Source organism: Buteo buteo, chromosome 1, assembly GCF_964188355.1.
Source record: "Buteo buteo chromosome 1, bButBut1.hap1.1, whole genome shotgun sequence".
Taxonomy (NCBI): domain Eukaryota; kingdom Metazoa; phylum Chordata; class Aves; order Accipitriformes; family Accipitridae; genus Buteo; species Buteo buteo.
Window position 1 is genome coordinate 25,810,058 of NC_134171.1, and position 17,891 is coordinate 25,827,948.

Consider the following 17,891-nt stretch of genomic DNA (forward strand, 5'->3'; position numbering starts at 1 on the left):
ATGTAAACTCTCAGGATCCTGTCTTACCCAATACTCTCAGGATCTCATTCAGACATGTTAGTGCTGCTTTTAGTTTCTACCGTAAACACTTTCCATCCTACGCAAGGAGAAATTAGTGCGATGATCTTTGGAGGACTGTTTTGGGAAAGGATTTGGGCTAGGCTTTGTTCTCGGCAACTTTGAAACTGGAATCGGTTTTTTGTGTCTTTGCTTAACAATCAGATAGGTGCAAAATCAATATGAAAAGAAAGAAAAGGAAAAGATATTTTCTTACACAAGTAGGAGAAAGCCAAATGCATACCCTTCTCTAATGTTTCCTCTCACTTTGATTATGCAGTCCTTTCATGTATTTTTCACTGCAGCTTCTTTTCCTTTCAGTTGTTTATGAAATAATGAGAGGAGAATATCTGAAAAAGTAGCTTTACCTACATTTTGAAAGCCATTAACACCAAAAAATTCATATGTGAGGTTAAGGGAGACAGTAACCAAAGTGAGTATTGAATTGAATATGCCAGTTATCAACAATTTTGGTAATTTTGCTTTGATCCAGTGAACTGCTTATCAGTTTTCAGCAGTTCATAAAACAATTTGGCATCATTTTAAGAACAAGTGAATTCAGTGTATCCAAGAGGTGCTGTATTGCAAAACCTGAAAATCCTATTGCCAAAATTTACTGATAAGGGCAGCAATTAAATTAACTCTGTGCATCTTTTTGGCCTGCCAGAATACAATCTTCTTGACTTGTTCCCCTGCTGTTAAGAGCAAAGCTCAATCTCTTGGTCATTGTGGGTGAAGAGTTCTTCATGCTAAATACTAATTTATTTTATAGCACCAAAGATGGGCACTATCTTTAGAAGCAATGGTTAGATGTCCTTTGCTCTAGGAAAGTATAATACGAGTGTTAGATTCCACCACCTTTGCGCATGTTGCAAGGTACTGTAGACTGTAAACAGTTCTATCAAAATCCCCAAAGTCATTGGAGAGTAATGTCCCTCAGCTTTTAAGCCCAGTATTAAAGATTTGCATAAAATAGAAAAACTGGCCCTAGCTAATAAATTAATAAAAAAAGTGGGAATACAGCAAGACAAGAAATTCATTTTTGAAGTAGCTGGACTTTTATCAGGCTCAGTATGGGAATTTGACATTTTAGTGTCATCAGGCTAAAAAAAATGGATTTTGTATATTCCACCAGGAAGCGTTAATGAAGATTCCAAACTCAGTAAGTGCAGGTGAACAGAACCAACCAAAATACCAACTTTTAGGAACTTAGAGCATGTTAGAATATGGCAACTGCAAGTAGTCAAAGGAATATATACAATAAAAATGAAGTTTGAATACTAGTGATATTTATCTTTGCTCATTAATCTTGTGAAATGGAAGTGCAGATTCTTTAAGGCTCATTACTCCAAAGCAGAACAGAAAACATTCTTCATTTAAGCAAAGCTCAGTCTTAAAATAGAAAGAAAACACACCTCTTAGCTGTGGTTTGCAGACAGAGCAAGAGAGAACATTTTCCAGTAATTTTCCTCTGAAACTTATTTGTATCTGGCCCTGCTGCAGTTTTTATTTTTCAGTTTGAAAGAATAGGTTAGTATCTCTTCTTTGGTTATTTTGTGGGTCTTGTATTTTTGTCAGATAACTAGGGATCGTGCAACTTCTTCTCCTTGTACCTGTTTTTGTGAAACTTAGTGGAATTTAGAATGGGGTGGAAAGAGAAGTTGGAAGTGTCTGGCTAGCATATCTGGTTGTACAGGTATCTGTTGCTTGTTCTCGTCTTTATTTGAGCATATACACGCACACACCCACACACCCCTTTCTTGTATCACTGTCACTGTTTCTCAAGTGCTAGAGTTCTTGGGGAAACTATTTGAGTGGATGTATTTGACTGTGTAAAATATTATAGTGAAAACCCTAATAAAAAATTGTCTTGTTTTTTCTTGCAGCAGATATGGGAGAGGAGTTTGTCAGCATGCTTACTGAACTGCTGTTTGAATTGCACGTTGCTGCTACTCCTGACAAACTTAACAAGGTTAGCACCTGTTGGTGAGCTGCTCTCTGTTTATTGGACAAAGAGGGAGGGCTTTGTTCTGAAATCTGACACAGAGCAGTACCTAGCTCAGTTCAGACAGTTCAGAAAGCAAAGTACAGGAGGGCGGGAGTAAAAGGATAAATACAGAATAGCTTTCTTAGAAGAAGTGAGATTAGTAAGTCAATACAGTTGCAATGACTAGCTCGCACAATGGGCCATGTTAGAAAGCCTTGAACCAGGGATGTCTCAGCAGAACAGAGTTCACGAGCACAGTAGATTTGGTCTTATGTGCTGGGAACAAAGGTCAGGTTCAGAATTCTTTTTCTTGCTCATCATGTTTATTCTTCTGAGGGACTTCTCCAGACCTTCTTAGCCAAGTTTTGGATTTATCTCATCTAGCTTCAATCATCTAAAAGTTAGATGGCTAGAAGCTAGTCACATCACTAGTCACATTTGTACCATCAGGCCCCTTTAAAGGTGATTCACCTGCTGATCTTAGGCTCACATGAATGTTTATCTCTAGCTACAAAGATAGACTATGGATAAGTAGCTTAGGCTTAGGTCTTAACATTTTAATTTGACTTCATGTTAAAAAAGAGACATCATAAGTTTCCTACTAACCATAACAGTAGTCTGAAGTTGTATAAAACTTCAAGGCTTTTCCACTTTTGACCTACTTTCATGCCTGGGAAGGCAGCTGAAGATACAGTGATTTTCTATTTATTTTTCCTTTAAGAATTTAGTACATCTCTCTTACCTGTCCCATATTTTTTTTTTATTTTTTTATACCACCTTCTTATCTTTTTTATTTAGGAAAATTATTTCTGTGTAAATTCTTTTGAAAGGTACTTCATAAAGCTGAAATATTAGTAACTTTGGTATTAATGTCAACTCTCTGTGTTGGTTAGGAATATCATACCTGTAGAGGAATTATCCCTGGCTGATCCATCTTTATGCAGTCAGAAATGCTTTTCCCTACAGTTTCTTAAATACACACTTGACTAAATGCCATGTAGAAGCTTGATATGTTTAAACTTCTGAATGTAAAAGGGAAGTAATTAAATGTATTGTTAATTACTGTTCAGGAACATCATTTGATATTCCCTTTTTGACCTGAACTTTGGGGTTGGGTTCTTTCTTTGACAGGCTAGGAAAAAAGCTCATGAATGGCTGGAAAAAGCCAGTTTTTCCACCCCAGTAGACATAGAAGAGAAGCTAAAAGAAAAACCTGGAGAACCTGGTGAAGAAAAGACTGAAAAAGAGGATAAAATTGACAGTGATAAAACAGAAGTAGATAAAAACAAAACTGTGGAGGTAAGATAGCTTTTCGAGGACAAGTTTCATTAAACAAGTTGTCATACTTTGATAAGATTACTTCTTTATCTTTGTGTGTTGGTTTTATATGTTGTCCTTATCTTTTAAACTCATGGAAGTATTAAGAAGTATTACTGTATAACTATTCACTGTAGACCCAATAGGAAACTAACTTACATAAATATTTTTACTGTTAGTCTGTTCCCAGAAGTAAATATCAAAGTAGCAGGTCCTCTGCCTATCACATTGTTTTTATTTTTCTATATCTATGTTTTTGTGTGTTGCGTTACACAACATACAGTGAGCTGAGGGATTCTGTGGTGTAATGTCAGTAGCACATTGAAAGTCATATCTCAGCATTCCTTGGCATCTCTTTCTTCCAGTGACAATACCTGGAAAAAATTCTCAAACTTTACTTAAACTCTTAAACTGTATAAATCACAAACAGACAAAACAGAAATATTATTTAGCCAACTCCCAAGTGTTCACTCCCTTTATGAAAGATAGCTCTTAAGGCTAAAAGTATTGTGTCTGTTTAGACAACCCTTCTTGTTGATAAGGTTAATTGTGATTGAATGTTTTATGCCAAGTTATAACAATATTAAATGTTGTTGGTATCTTTGTCAAGACTTTTCGAATTAATTCTAATAAAGAAATTATCTGTCACGTTTCCTTACAAAAAAGCTCCAAAGAAGGGGACAGAGTTACACGGTATATATATATTACAGATTTTTATGCGATTGCAGATTTCCAGCTGGCATCAGCTTGTGAAAGCTGTAATGCCATAGTGCTAGACAGAATTTTTTATCATTGCTGATAAAAGCCACTTTTTTATTGGGAATATTACCCATTTCTACTCTGGAGATTCCTCTGAGGGATGACAATACTTTTGGCTCCATATGAAAGTAATTATGACTTCTTCTAGAGTTAAGGGATCTTTGTATTTGTTAGAACTAGGTTTAAAAGTGCTATGTTAGGAAATCTGAGAGCCTGACCTAGTTCCCATCCAAATAAATGGTAGACTTGCTCTTACTAATTTTTCAGGATAAGTATAAGGTCTGTATTTTATAATCTGTGGATATTTCATTTTCCAGTATTGTTTGTGAGGATGACATTATGGCTGATATTACCTCACTATGTATGTGGTGGAATTTCCAACTGGGGCAGCGAGGGCTCCTATGTTTCAAATTCTTTTGTATGTATATATCTATATGTATATTTATCAGTGTTGTTTTACTGATTATATTATTCCCTGTTTTTAATTTAAGGAAATCTACATGATGTCCATTGAAAGTCTGGCTGAGGTAACTGCTCGTTGTATTGAACAGCTTCATAAGGTAGCAGAATTAATTCTGCATGGGCAGGAAGTAGAAAAAACAGCTCAAGATCAAGCAAAAGTACTGACAAAGTGAGTATTATGTACTTCATATTTGAACATTTGACATTTGCTTAAAACTCATGAAGTTCCGTTCAGCTTTTGGCACTTGAAGGCACAGTAATTTCATGGATCAACAAACGGCATTGGCTTTAGGGGTCCTGGTCTATATTTTCTCATGTAATCAAGTTACATAGGCTACCTGTCATTTTTTTGATATGGCTAACATATGTATGTTTACAAAAATATGACTTATTCACAGGCTGAAAGTTGTTTCTGCTTCAGCAAGTGAATGTACATGTTCATTTGGGTTGCATTTCCTGTTCACTCTGCAAAAGATACTGTGCTAGCACATACAGAATTTGCTTTTGGAGTGCATAATGCAGTCTTACTATTGGCCAATAGAGTTTCATTATCTGGTGTTTACCTGCCAAAAATATACAAAAATCAATCTGTAGTTCTAAACTATAAGACCACATTTGTCAGCAACTTCATAGTAAACCATGACGAAACATACATAAATTAAGAAGCCAGTTTATCTAGTGGGACTCAAAATTCAGATCTCAAGCTCTCTGTAGTAATCAATTCTACTGATTCCAGTGGGTTTTGACGTTAAAATGTTGTAAGCACTTGAGTCCTAAGTAAGTAAAGTATTAAAGCAAGTGTTTATCCTTAGGAGTGCTAGTAACAATGGCAAAGTCCATAGGAACACTTCAGTCTAAAACAAAGTACTTGAACAAGTATTTTTCAGAATTAGAGCTAAGGTATGGTGCACCTTGCAGGATGAGATTCTATATGATGCACTTGTGAATGTTTAGCAAAACAGTGAAAGATCTAGGAATAGAACCAGATCTCCTTGTTCTCTTGTATTTTAACCACAAGGGTACTTCCTCTTTTAGTACAGAGTAGATGTTTTATTGCTTAGATAGGAAACGTCTCACTGTCCTCATTAAAGTTTGATTTATTTCTACCAGTATTTCTAGAAGTTGTGTTGCTGCAATCATCAGAAGTTTAGCATTGAAAAAAATTGAAACATTGCCCTACCAAAAAAGACTAGCATTTGAGCCAACAAGACATCATTTTGCTGCTGTAGTCAGCAATGGATTTTTCAGTTGTCCTGGTTTCAGCTGGGATAGAGTTAATTGTCGTCCTAGTAGCTGGTACAGTGCTGTGTTTTTGAGTTAGGTATGAGAAGAATGTTGGTAACACTGATGTTTTCAGTTGTTGCTAAGTAATGTTTAGTCTAAAGCCAAGGATTTTTCAGCTTCCCATGCCCAGCCAGCGAGAAGGCTGGAGGGGCACAAGAAGTTGGGAGAGGACACAGCCAGGACAGCTGACCGAAAGTGGCCAAAGGGTATTCCATACTGTGTGACGTCACATCTAATATATAAACTGGGGGAAGTGGGGGCGGGAGGATCGCCGCTCAGGGACTAACTGGGCGTCTATTGGCAGGTGGTGAGCAATTGCATTGTGCATTATTTGTATATTCCGATCCTTTTATTATCACTGTTGTCATTTTATTAGTGTTATCATTATCATTATCATTATTAGTTTCTTCTTTTCTGTTCTATTAAACTGTTCTTATCTCAAGCCATGAGGTTTACTTCTTTTCTCAATTTTCTCCCCCATCCCACTGCAGGGGTGGGGGGTGGTGAAGTGAGTGAGCGGCTGCGTGGTGCTTAGTTGCTGGCTGGGGTTAAACCGTGACATCAGTGGAGGAATATAAAAACTATACCATGAACAAAATCTACCCCAAAATATTTAAAAAATTACTAGAAGCAAAATTGCCTTAAGAACATTCTTGGCTTCTAAGATGAAGTGTGTGCTTGGGACGGTCATAGGGGTTTTATCCGTTGACAGGACGAGAATGTATTTTTATATTTGTCTCTTTTTTTTAAACCAGTTTAACAAGTGCCATGTGCAATGAAGTTTCATCTTTATCAAAGAAGTTTTCTGATTCTTTAACAGCAGCTGGGGTAAGATAACAGCATTTTCTATAGCATTTGGGCTTTTTTAAACATAGTTAACTTCTTGAAACAGAAATTATTACCCAAGTCCAGTGGCTTTACATGAGGTACCAGCAAAGAGAGCACTTCTTTCCTCAGATCAACAGCACAGAGCATTTTTACAGGAGATTCCCTGTTGCAGAGCAAGTTTATAAGGCTTGATAGACTGCAATGTCTCCCTTGCCTTCTAAAAATCTCTCTTTCTAGATACCATTTCCCATTTTTCCTGATTACCACATAGCACTTCTTATCTTCTCATGCTGAAAGGGCCCCACATTTGAGGTCCCACAGCTTGATGATATTCTCTTCTCCTACTCAGCCTATCCCTTTTGAATGTATTTGTGTAAAAGTCATTACCAGATAACACTTCCAGTACCTTAAGATAGTTTCACGAGCTCTCTTCTTAGGCTTTGCTAAATCCCCTGGCCTAGGGTCACTATGTTTTTAAAAGGTTTAGGAGATTAGAAAATCTGTTTGGTTGTCCGTCTTTAAAAAAATCACTCTGTCTTGTATCTCAAAATATTCCATTTAGGAACATCCATTTATCCATGAACATCTTTGCTAGAAATAGTATCCTGCTTTTCAAGGTGTTTCAAAGATGACTGACATCTGAGTATTCTAGCAGGATCCAGAGGCAAAAATTGCGCTGTTGCTGAAGTTGTTCTGTAAACGTCAGAGAAGAACACACTCTGGCTCTCCTGATTACTCCATGAAAACATGAATGTACATCAAAGGAAATTTTCCCAGTTCTCCCATGAGCTCTTCCAGCACATCTCTGAGCAGTTTTTTCAGAGTTATTTGTAGAGAACATGATTTATGGGGTTGCTTTTATTCTGAATAATTTACATTCCTTCCCATTACTCTGGGAGAAACTGCTTATTTTGCATTTTGGGATTGTAGTTTAGCATATCTTTGTGTGCCACTTGCAATAAATACATGCACAGACATATAAAAATAAATTGCACATGAAATATTAAGCTGGCCCAGATCAGAAAATTGGAAAGTAAAGCTTTCATAAGCATTGCACTAGGTTTTTTCTTATCAACTCTGTACTCAGTTTTTAGGACCAGATTGCTTTTGTGGACATTTGTGTGGACACATAAGAAATTGAGCAGAAAGACACTTCCCATTGCCAAAATACTCTCTAGAAGAGAATTTTACTAGGGCAGCCTGGTGATCTTTATGTGGTGTCCCATCCATGTAAGCTTTTGGAGGAAGATGTGGGCCTTCTGCTCACCATAATCAGTAGGAAATTAAGGAGCGCCTGTCACACAGGACTGTAGAAAATCTACATCCCCCTGCATGTCCCAGTGGTTCAACTTCCTCCTTAACCTGCCGGGCTCACAAACATATTCCACTATCCTGCAAAGTCCATTAACTCCTGGGAAACTGAGAAATGGCTTAGAACAGAAAATACTGGTTTTTTCAAACATAGTGCCATCCCTGTAGTTCTATCTGTATAATTCAGACATTGGTTGTAATGCTGGCTATACACATAGTCTGTAATGTTGGTGATGTTTCTGAGTGAGCAGTAGTGCAGAAGTAAGAAATAACAGCTTTGCTTGCTATGCAAGATTTCTTTCAAACTTTAACTTATTGATTCATACAATCAATAGTATTTAATTGATACTGCTCTCTATCTGTTTCAGTTTATTGACAAATCAACTAAACAGTGCACTTTGTAATGGATTTTCTAGTAACTGACAGTAAAATTGCTCTTCTTTTCTCTAACCATCTTGCCTTTGTTCTGCCATCTTTCTCCAAACTAAAATTAAGGTGTTTCATGTTTCTTTAAATCTGTAATATGAAGGCTACAAGGTTGTAAGTGGAAACCCTTCAGTTAAATTAATCAGTATTGTGTTTCCTTTGTTCTAAAGAAGTCCACCGTTCAGTATTGAAAGCAAGCAACTCTTGCTGGAGGTTACTGTCATTCAAAAAAAACACAATGCAAAGAACAGTGGGAATAAAAAAAGGAAAGAACTTTTGCCATTTTAGAAAGCAGAGGAGCTGATGAATCTTGGTTTTCTAGCCTCTAGTAGTGTCGCTACTCATTGTACCCATCTTTATTCCTATCTGGTGGAAATGCTACGCGTGCTGAGCAATGTTTACTGGCCAGCCTGCATTGTCCAGCTCAACATATGCTGCCTCCAGTTTGGGGATCCAAGTTTCACCTGTTTTTTCTTCTGTAAGGGAGCTAATCTGGGCCTTTCATTTCCTCCTAACCACAGACATTTGTGAAACTTCTAAGAACTGAATTTTCCTTCTGACCTGTATTTTTCCTTCTTGTTTCCTTGAAAATGAGCAAGGCGTTAAAAAATTTGGGGGACACTGACTGACAGATGGACAGACAATGTCGTCACATAAATCTCACGTCCATAGGAAACCAGGCAATTTGAAACTCTGGTATATGAATTTATGAAAAAGTAAAACCCAGGTCCTGTCTTAGCTCATTGTACTCAGTGACAGAAATACATAGGGTCTACTGAAGTGTGTATGAAATGTAGACAAAGTTATCAGGAATACTGTGATAAACAGTCTGAATAAGAATCAAGGTGAAGCAAGACCTTTATAGAATTCATAAAAACACTTTTCAGATATCAGTATATTTTTGTTAAATGTATTTCTTGTCCTGGCATTTCATTCGATTTTCTGGTTTACAGAGCAGTATGAAGGCAGAGGTTCTTAACCCCATCATCAACCGTGTGCTATTAGAGGTAAGCTTCCACTTTTTTCACATTAGGAAATGTTCTAGTAAAATGATTTTGAAATGAAACAATCGCATTTATGTCTGAAGAAAGAACTATATAAAAAGTAATGACAGTATCATTCTGGCTGTTCAGTGCCAGCTCATAAACCTCTCATTTCTGTGTTCAGCCTCTCCCACAAATACTGCAGTAGTAATATTGCATTTCCTGAGGATTCTTAAGAACTGTATGACTGAAGTGAGACTGGCCAGCTCCTAAATTCTGCTGCTGTATTGGTCAGAGCACAGCAGACAGTTTGCAATGTGCTGTTTAGCCCTTTTTGTAACCTATTCACAAGTTGCCCAGGCTAAGTCTATTATTACTGTTCCATTACCCAAATACTGTAAAGTATTTCTGATTCACAAATAGTTTCAGACTATTCTTTTCTTTAAAATTGAGTTGCAGGTATGCTACAGTGCTTCCCATCCATGGGCATTTAGATTTCTACAAATATTCACAGTCTAGCAGCAGGCTTGGTCAGCACATGGATAACCATGTGTCAGACATCACCAAAATGTTTGTGAGTGATTTATTAGACACCATGATCTATGAGTGACCTCTTCTTTTAAACAACATGAGCTATTCTTCATCAGAAAAGCACAGTGAGTAAAATGTGCCTCATTTTTACCAAGAAGAGGTCAAGAGGGAGTAATATGCTCATAAAGTACTAAAATGTGTACTATCTGCAACATGAATTCTTGTAACTCTGCTAATTAGATCACACTTCTCTTTAAACATAAATAAACATATAGTAGTGACTACAAATTGTCATTCTGTATCTAATAGCTGTGTTCCCTTAAAAATGAGGAAAAGATTGTTTTACAATAAGCAATTTTGCACTGAATTAACAATATCTTTAACAATAATAATGGAAAGTTGAATAGAGCCATAGTAAAGGTTACTATATGGTTCCTTTTGTTATAGGGTAAATTTGCTGTTATAGCTGACATATCTTTCTGTGCTCCAGATATTGCAAAATCTGGGAATGTCCAGAATTATGGAGTACAAGGTTTTGTACCTCTTAAATCCTGTATTTGTATACAAATATGCATTAGTACAGCCTAGGTTCATGGAGAATTAAAAGCTGCTATACCGTTCAGTATTAGAAATTCCAAAAATAGTACTACATGTTAAAACCATTGTAATAATTCAAATTGCTAATTTCAGTGACACTTCTTCCACCTACAGCAAATTCAAAATTAGTTCTGTTGATGGAAAGACTAGCTGGTTTGTATTTTAAAAGTCAAATCTACTTCTGAACACCGTGGCATTTTATTCTACTCACGTTACAAACAAAACTGTCCAAGAGTTCAAACTGAGGGGAAATCAGATTTTTTTATAGTGATTCAGGCTATCCTTGTTAGCCTGAAACTGTTGTAATTCATCATTTTTGTTATCTACAGATTGTGAAATCTTGTGTGAATATATATGCTAATATAACATGATGCAGATGTAAAAAAAGTAAAGTGTATTTAAAAAGTAAAATGTAATTCCTGAAATACATGACAGCTATACTGATGAACCATGTTTTCTCTCCCCATTAGGGTTGCAACAGTACTACTTATATTCAGGATGCTTTCCAGCTATTGCTTCCAGTTCTACAAATTTCACATATCCAGACCAGTTGTTTGAAAGCACAAGAGTGACAGTTTCCCAGCAGTTGTCACCACTGGGCTTAACAGAAACTACAGACCTAATGTCTTTAATGTACGCAGATAGCAGAGATGGTATGAGAGATGTCTGGCCACTTAGAGTCCTTTGAAGACACTAAACGCGGTTTTGCACATACAATATTGAACAACATTTTAAAACTCTTCCAGACTTTTAGACTTTAGCAGTAGTTAGCAAAGTGAGTAATTTCTTTTCCATTAGAGCATATCCTTTGCATTAATTTAAACTGAAGTTTATTGATATTAGCATTGACTTAAATACGGATTCTAAATGTTACCCTTTCAGTTGTAGACGAAGTATGAAGCAAATTAGAATGTAATTTTTTTAAAAACATTTCAGCCCAAATGACCATTTCTATTGTTTGCCTCCTAACTGTCAGTTAAAAATTTATATTTCAAAAGTTGGTTTCAATATTTAATTTTAGCCAACATGAAAAAATTATCAGTGTTGTGCTTGTTAAATATTATTTAGTGTAGCAAATAACATCATAATAATATGTACCACTTACATAACACTTTGTGTTGAAAGAGTTGTACAGTAGTAGGTATTAACATAACTAAATGAAAATTATGGAGTTTATGCATTATGAATTATACTGAAAAGAAATTTTCTGAGCCAGTTAAGAGTACGGGTAAAGCTCTGTGTTTGCTGACCCATAGTTTTATATTAATTTATGTCTATTTCTTAATTCCAACAGCTGAACAACATTGCAGGCCAAATTAATCTTTTTAATATGCAAGGAATAGAAAATTTCCCTTTTGTTTGGCAATTGAAACACCTCCAAAATAATCTACTCTCAGATGAGTTACCCAGGTTAGCACTTTGGGGTTTCATTTGGGCTTTAAACATTATGAGCCTTTTTATCAAATGGAGTTACTAATACTGACAATACAGAAATACAGTTCTGAGGCATAGAAAAGAAGTTGTGGAAAGAAGTTATGAGAGAATTGCTTTGGGTGGGGAGGTCACATATCAGAGCAATCACCTTTTCTCTGAGGCAGTAGCTAGACAGACCATAACTGAGCAGCAGGAATGACGTTTCATAATAACACTAGCAACCATGATAATTTGTCCATATCCTTAGCTTAAAATCCTGAGCTGTGAACCTCAGGATTTGTTTAGGCTAGTTTACCTTGTAGACAGGAAGAACCTTCCAATATTTTATGTAGCCTGTTCTCCTGGGTTTTCATTGTTTATTACATTTCTTCCAGCTATTTTGTATTTTTTCTTCTTGATACTCATGAATTGTATTAACTGCTTTTGAATTGTAGTTGACATCTGAATATGTGTAATCATAGAAGCATAGTTCATACATCATAAAAATAATGAAATAGAGCATGAGGAAATACTATCCTGTTTTTTAGAAAAGAGAAACCATGTATCTGCTTTGTACATGGTAACTTTTTCAAGTCCAAATAAGAGAGGACAGAAAGGTGTGTTTGTGTCTTTCTTACACTATTGTGGTCCCTGTTCAGCTGTCACACACATTGTGAATTCTCTGTCTTTAGATTTGACATACCTTTCTGGGTAAGTAGAAGTGGTACAGTCTTCAAGTCCACTTGCACAGAATGTAAAAACAAAACTTACAGCAATGTGAACAAAAATAAGAAAGCTGCTTGGCAGCTGAAAAGGCAAGCAAAGCTTGACATTCATTGCTATTTACGCCCTATTGCACAGCTAACATTACCTCAACATGGGAGAAAGCAGGACACAGGAAAATGCAAGCAGTAAGCAGGCTCACTAGCCCAAAGGTAGGATACAGCTCCCACCAACCGTTACATCCACGACACTTTTGTCTGGCATTGCTTTATTTCTGAAAGCGTCATTTCAAAAGTGCATTACAAAATAATGTTCAGTTGATGCAAAACATTCCATCTCTGGCTTCTACACTTTGAGGGGAATAAGCGGACTCTTCTCTACCAGTCCTATCTGGCTGCCAGAAGAGACACACGCTTGTACTTACTTGACCAGGTGTCATTCTTGTATACGCACTTTGACCCAGCAGAACAACTCCTCAGTGCGGATGACTGAGGACCGTGTACTTGCTCCATATACTTGATCGTGAGCAGTTTCCAGTTTTAAAGATCTGGACACCAGTGAAAGCATTCAGTAGCTTGTAAAAAGGCCTATTTGTTTAAAGCAGTTTTTTCTGTTGTTCTATGCTGGCAAGCAGAATATAATACCTGGTTAAAAGCTTGTTTATTTTTCAAACAAAGACTGTCAAGAAAAGTCTAGTGTTTTCACCTATCAATCATTACATCCTGGATTTATTCTTACTTTAATTCGGTCATTATTTTTCATCAAGAAACCTTTCTGTCCACATTGGAGTACAGCTCTGTGTCAGGTATCTGTAAAATGCCAAATCCGTGTTAATGCCAAATGAGTCATAGAACATAGCAATAGCTGTTTCATATTGTTCCTGTGCCGAGTTAATGTTTTCAGACATAAATGAATTTAGTTACTTTTTCATACAGATCTTTTTTTTCCTCTGAAATGCAGTGCAGAATATGTAGTGTTAAACCTGTCAGAAAAATGTGTTGACTGACAGTGGTGCCTTTTAGCAGAGGCTGAACAATATAGTATTAGAAGCCTCAGGCAATAATGTTTGAAATCGTTGAGGGGTGTTCTTAAGACAAAGATTGCTTGTCTGAGATATTCCTTACTGGAGGTTTCACTGTCTTGCTTAAATTATGCAGGTATTGAATAAAGTACCTTACAGTGAAGTAAAAGAAGCTATAAAAAATAATGTGGCGACTTGAAATATTTACATCCATACAATGTGGGAAGGGAAGTAGGGCAGAATATGAGCATAGGGATACTCCATCTGATCTCAGATGCAATCATCTTGTCCTAGGAAAACTGAATGTTATATCTTTAAATCAATTTCAGGTAAATAATATTTCAGTAGAAAAGTACTATGTGGATGTAACCAGAATATTTTGGTCACGCTGGTTTGTATTTTTCCATCAGTCAAATAAATCATTTGAGATATTGAACTGCGACAGTATACTGAAAAAGAATGTTTTGAAGAATAATCTGTTGGGAGGATGTACTCAGTGAAGTCTTTCACTTTCTGATTTTGCGAATTACCTTTGGAATGATGAGTGTGATTTTACTGAGAGTCTGCCAAAAACGGATGTTGCCTTAAACTTTTAAGGAAGAGCGTTCTTTGTTTCATCACCACCTTTTTCCAGGTCAGTATGCTGAGTGTGCCTTGGCACACCTTTTTATGCAGAGGCAAAGGAGGCAGGCTTTTGCACTCACTAAGTTAAAAAATTTATCAAGATGAAACCTAAAACAATGTCTGCATACCTACAACCTTGCCGATGATCCATTATTACAGGTCATCACTGAAGGATGAGCTAGAAGTAAATTAGACAAGTCATTTCTGTATTTGTATATTAAAGGTATTTGCTGCCTTTTTTTTTTTTTTAGACAAAGAAAACAAAGCAAGCTGTAAGTTGTTTTCTGCTTTTTAGGGTATAGTCTATTAGTGTGTAAACATCTTTTCCCCATGATTTGCTCATACACACCGGCATCCATTGCTTGAGACAGCTAAACAAAAGAACTGTCTCTTCCACTTTTTTCATGCTGCTCAGATCATGCACTGAAGCTGTTAATGTCTTCCTCTGAAATGTGCCTCAATCATATAATACAAAACCACAGTCATTACAAGTTGAGATGATTTTTAATTATGTTTCCAGTGTCACCCACCAGTTAGGATTCATAACAACTTTAATGAGTCTGAAATGCCACAGTATTTTGAGCAACAAATACAGATTTTCACCTTTTTTCTGATTCACGGAAGTGTTTTTATCACAGAAGCAGTCACCCAGCTCATAGGATTATCTTTGAGACATTCCAGTTCTATTTCAGATGACAGCCCTGTCCTTTCTGTTAGTCTCAAAAGAATGTAAAGAGTAGAAAAGGACTTTTCCTGAGTTCTTTTTAAAACCATCTCAGAGCACAGCTTAACATGACACCATCAGCCAGTCTGACCTACTTTGAAATTCCTACGGGCTGACTGGAAAGCCCTCTGGACTTCAAACACTTTTTCTGTCTCAGGTGAACCTTTGTTGCTGAAGCTGCTTTTAGTGTACATTTTCCATGCTCTGACTCCTGTTTCAGCATTCATAATATTGATGGTGTGCAGTTTTAGAATTAAAAAGAACTGAAAATAAAATGTCAAAAATTGAGCTGTATTAAAAAGATGGGAGAGGGAAAAAGATTTTTAAAGAAAAAAAGGACATGCTCTCTGGAAATAGGAACAATTTTCAAGGTTGTATTAGAGAAAAGGCACTCTCAAAGAATTTTTTAGCATTTTTCAGAATAAACAAGAGATGACATCTGATTAGTTCCAGCGGAACTGGAATAATGGCACTTCTGAAGTAAAACGAAAATCTGCATGAACTTATAGGAAGCAAGTCAAAGATAAGAACATTCAAAGAGGAATAGCTCCAAGGAAAGATGACAGCTAATTTGATCACTCTGGATCTGCAGTGCTCATTCTCCCTTTATGGCCTGCACCCCAAATGTCCCTGAGCACACATCTGCTAAGAACTCCTTATTAGTCTCCCCACTTTGATCTCCTTCTCACATCTTCCCTTTACAGTCTTTTGAGGAGTTGCTCTAACAGACTGGGAGCAGAGCACTAGCTATTCATTCTGCCTTTCAAACATTTTACCCAAGGAGTGGAAGAATATTTCTTGTACAACCCTACAACAATGTGCAAAAGGAGTCTAAAAAAACTGCAGCAAAGACTAATAATTCTTAGTGAGCTGAATTTGCTGCTGCTGTAGAGGGAGGCGTGAAGACATTACTTAAACAAATGCATGCTATTTCTCTTCTGCACTACCGGGTTGAGGCTGGAAGGCGTTCAACAAAAGGTGCCAATTCTGGAGTCAGACAGTGTCACCTAAATGAAAGCCAGAACACTGGGTAATTCAAACAATTTTTAAACACCTTCAGAAGCCTCTCAACCCATTTACTAGACTTGGAAAAATGCAGTACTACTCTTCCTGCCCTCTTGCTTACCTCCGACACTGTATCAGCAGCTTACACGATGCTGGTGTTTAAGGTGCCTTTCCTCCAGTTCCCTCACCAGTTCTGCTCTGTGTCTGTTTCGCACATCTGCATTCTGTATGCCATCAGTTCTGCCTTCCCCACCAGTTTTATTCACCCCACTCTCCTCCACCTTCATGTCTCCTTCCCCCCGCTGGTTTCTGAAGTTCTTCCCTCCTGCCCATCATCTTGTGCTTGAGAGGCTGCGCCAGGAAACTTTTTCTCCTCATGTTCAGTTTTGAAAAAGCCAGAGGTGAAGACAAGGGGTTAAGAAGACATGTGAAGAGAGAAACCCAGAGGATCTCAGGAAATAATGGGAAGACACTAATCTGGTTGCTTTTTAGTCCCCTCCTTCCTCCTCCAGTGTAAGGAGGTTGGACTAGAGACTGCCTGCGGTCCCTTTCAACCTCAATTACCTTAGGATCACATTTTTTTCTTACCATTCTTACCAATGTCTCCCCATTCTCCCACTGTTTCCTATAGTTGGGATCATACGTGCAAGACAAGGTAAGCTCTAATCAACAGAGATTAAAAGCTTGTAAAAGCCTTTTGGGTTTATTTGGTTTTGGTGTTTTTAAAGGTAACTTGGAAGATGGAATCTTCCAGGGTGGTAAAACCAGACACTGGGAGAGCTGTGGGATAACTGTGGGTAATAAAAGAGTAAGTCACAGTTTAGCCATCCAAGGAGAAGAAAAGAGGGAGGTTATAGGCAGCAAGAATAATAGAATTAAATTATGGGAGAAAGGAAAATAAATTGGGGTCACAGGGAGCAAGGCTGTCCCTATCCACAAGATCTCTGGATTACTGAAGGGGAAGAGTGATAGATGGTGCCATCATTTGAAGCATTTAAACACTGACTAAAATGGCCTTAGCAATTCTGCAGTGATTTGAGATAGGTATGTCTTTTCATCTGTAAATTGCTGTTCTATAGTAAGAAGAAGAAAAAAACAACCAGAAACAAGTTGTGAGAGGTTTATTTTATAGACTGTATTAAAAAATCCATTTCTGAAAAGCTTTAAGTTATTACCACAGATAAGCAATAAAGCCTCAAAAGCCCCTGAATCAAGAAAGTCAGTATTTTTCTGACTTTTTTTATAAGATGGTAACAAACAATAGAAACAAATGCTTCAGACTTACCCAACTAAATATAAAAAATTCCATATGGCCTCAAATCATTCAGAAGCTAATGTTCACAACTATTCCTATTAAATCTGAACTGCTTGGTGCAGTATAATGACTGGAGAAGCAATTTCAGAAAGCTTCAGGAGGGAAAAGCTGTATAAATGAAAGGGATGGAGGTTATGAAGTATTAACATGATGCTAAATTGCTGCATATCATATTTGCAATGGGCAGTTTACAATCTGTTCATCCTGATGGATTTAGCACAAGGGAGTCTGAAGTCCTGGCTCTGCAATTTCTGTCTCTGCCTAGTAACTGATGGTTAAATTGTACCCACAAATAATGTGTTAGCACCGAATGAGTTTGGGACCCTGCTCAAGCCCAAACAGCTCCAGTACACTCAGAGGAGCAGTAATAAATGGAAAGTAAGGAAAAGTTCCAGGAGATAATGAGTCTGAATGCCAATGACCTAAGCTAGTACAAAAGATAGAAACACAATTTATCAAAAAGTATGAAACCCATTTGGTGTCTTAATGAGTTATTAAAAAACACTAATAACGATTTGGTGGTT

The 17,891-nt window shown here is 37.0% G+C and overlaps 1 protein-coding gene across 3 annotated transcripts in view; it reads left to right on the top strand.

The window, feature by feature from the left end:
* Positions 1-14,141, top strand: part of FAM114A1 (family with sequence similarity 114 member A1) — a 38,132-nt gene extending 23,991 nt beyond the window's left edge. For 2 of the 3 annotated variants that reach the window (XM_075024459.1, XM_075024466.1), the window contains exons 9-14: positions 1,944-2,029; positions 3,176-3,343; positions 4,612-4,751; positions 6,622-6,694; positions 9,385-9,438; positions 11,013-14,141. In XM_075024459.1, coding sequence (XP_074880560.1) covers positions 1,944-2,029; positions 3,176-3,343; positions 4,612-4,751; positions 6,622-6,694; positions 9,385-9,438; positions 11,013-11,114 — 623 coding nt within the window. In that variant the 3' untranslated portion in view covers positions 11,115-14,141. The remainder of the gene's footprint in view (positions 1-1,943; positions 2,030-3,175; positions 3,344-4,611; positions 4,752-6,621; positions 6,695-9,384; positions 9,439-11,012) is intronic. The other variant, XM_075024460.1, reaches the window with a different exon arrangement.
* Positions 14,142-17,891: the final 3,750 nt, after the last annotated feature.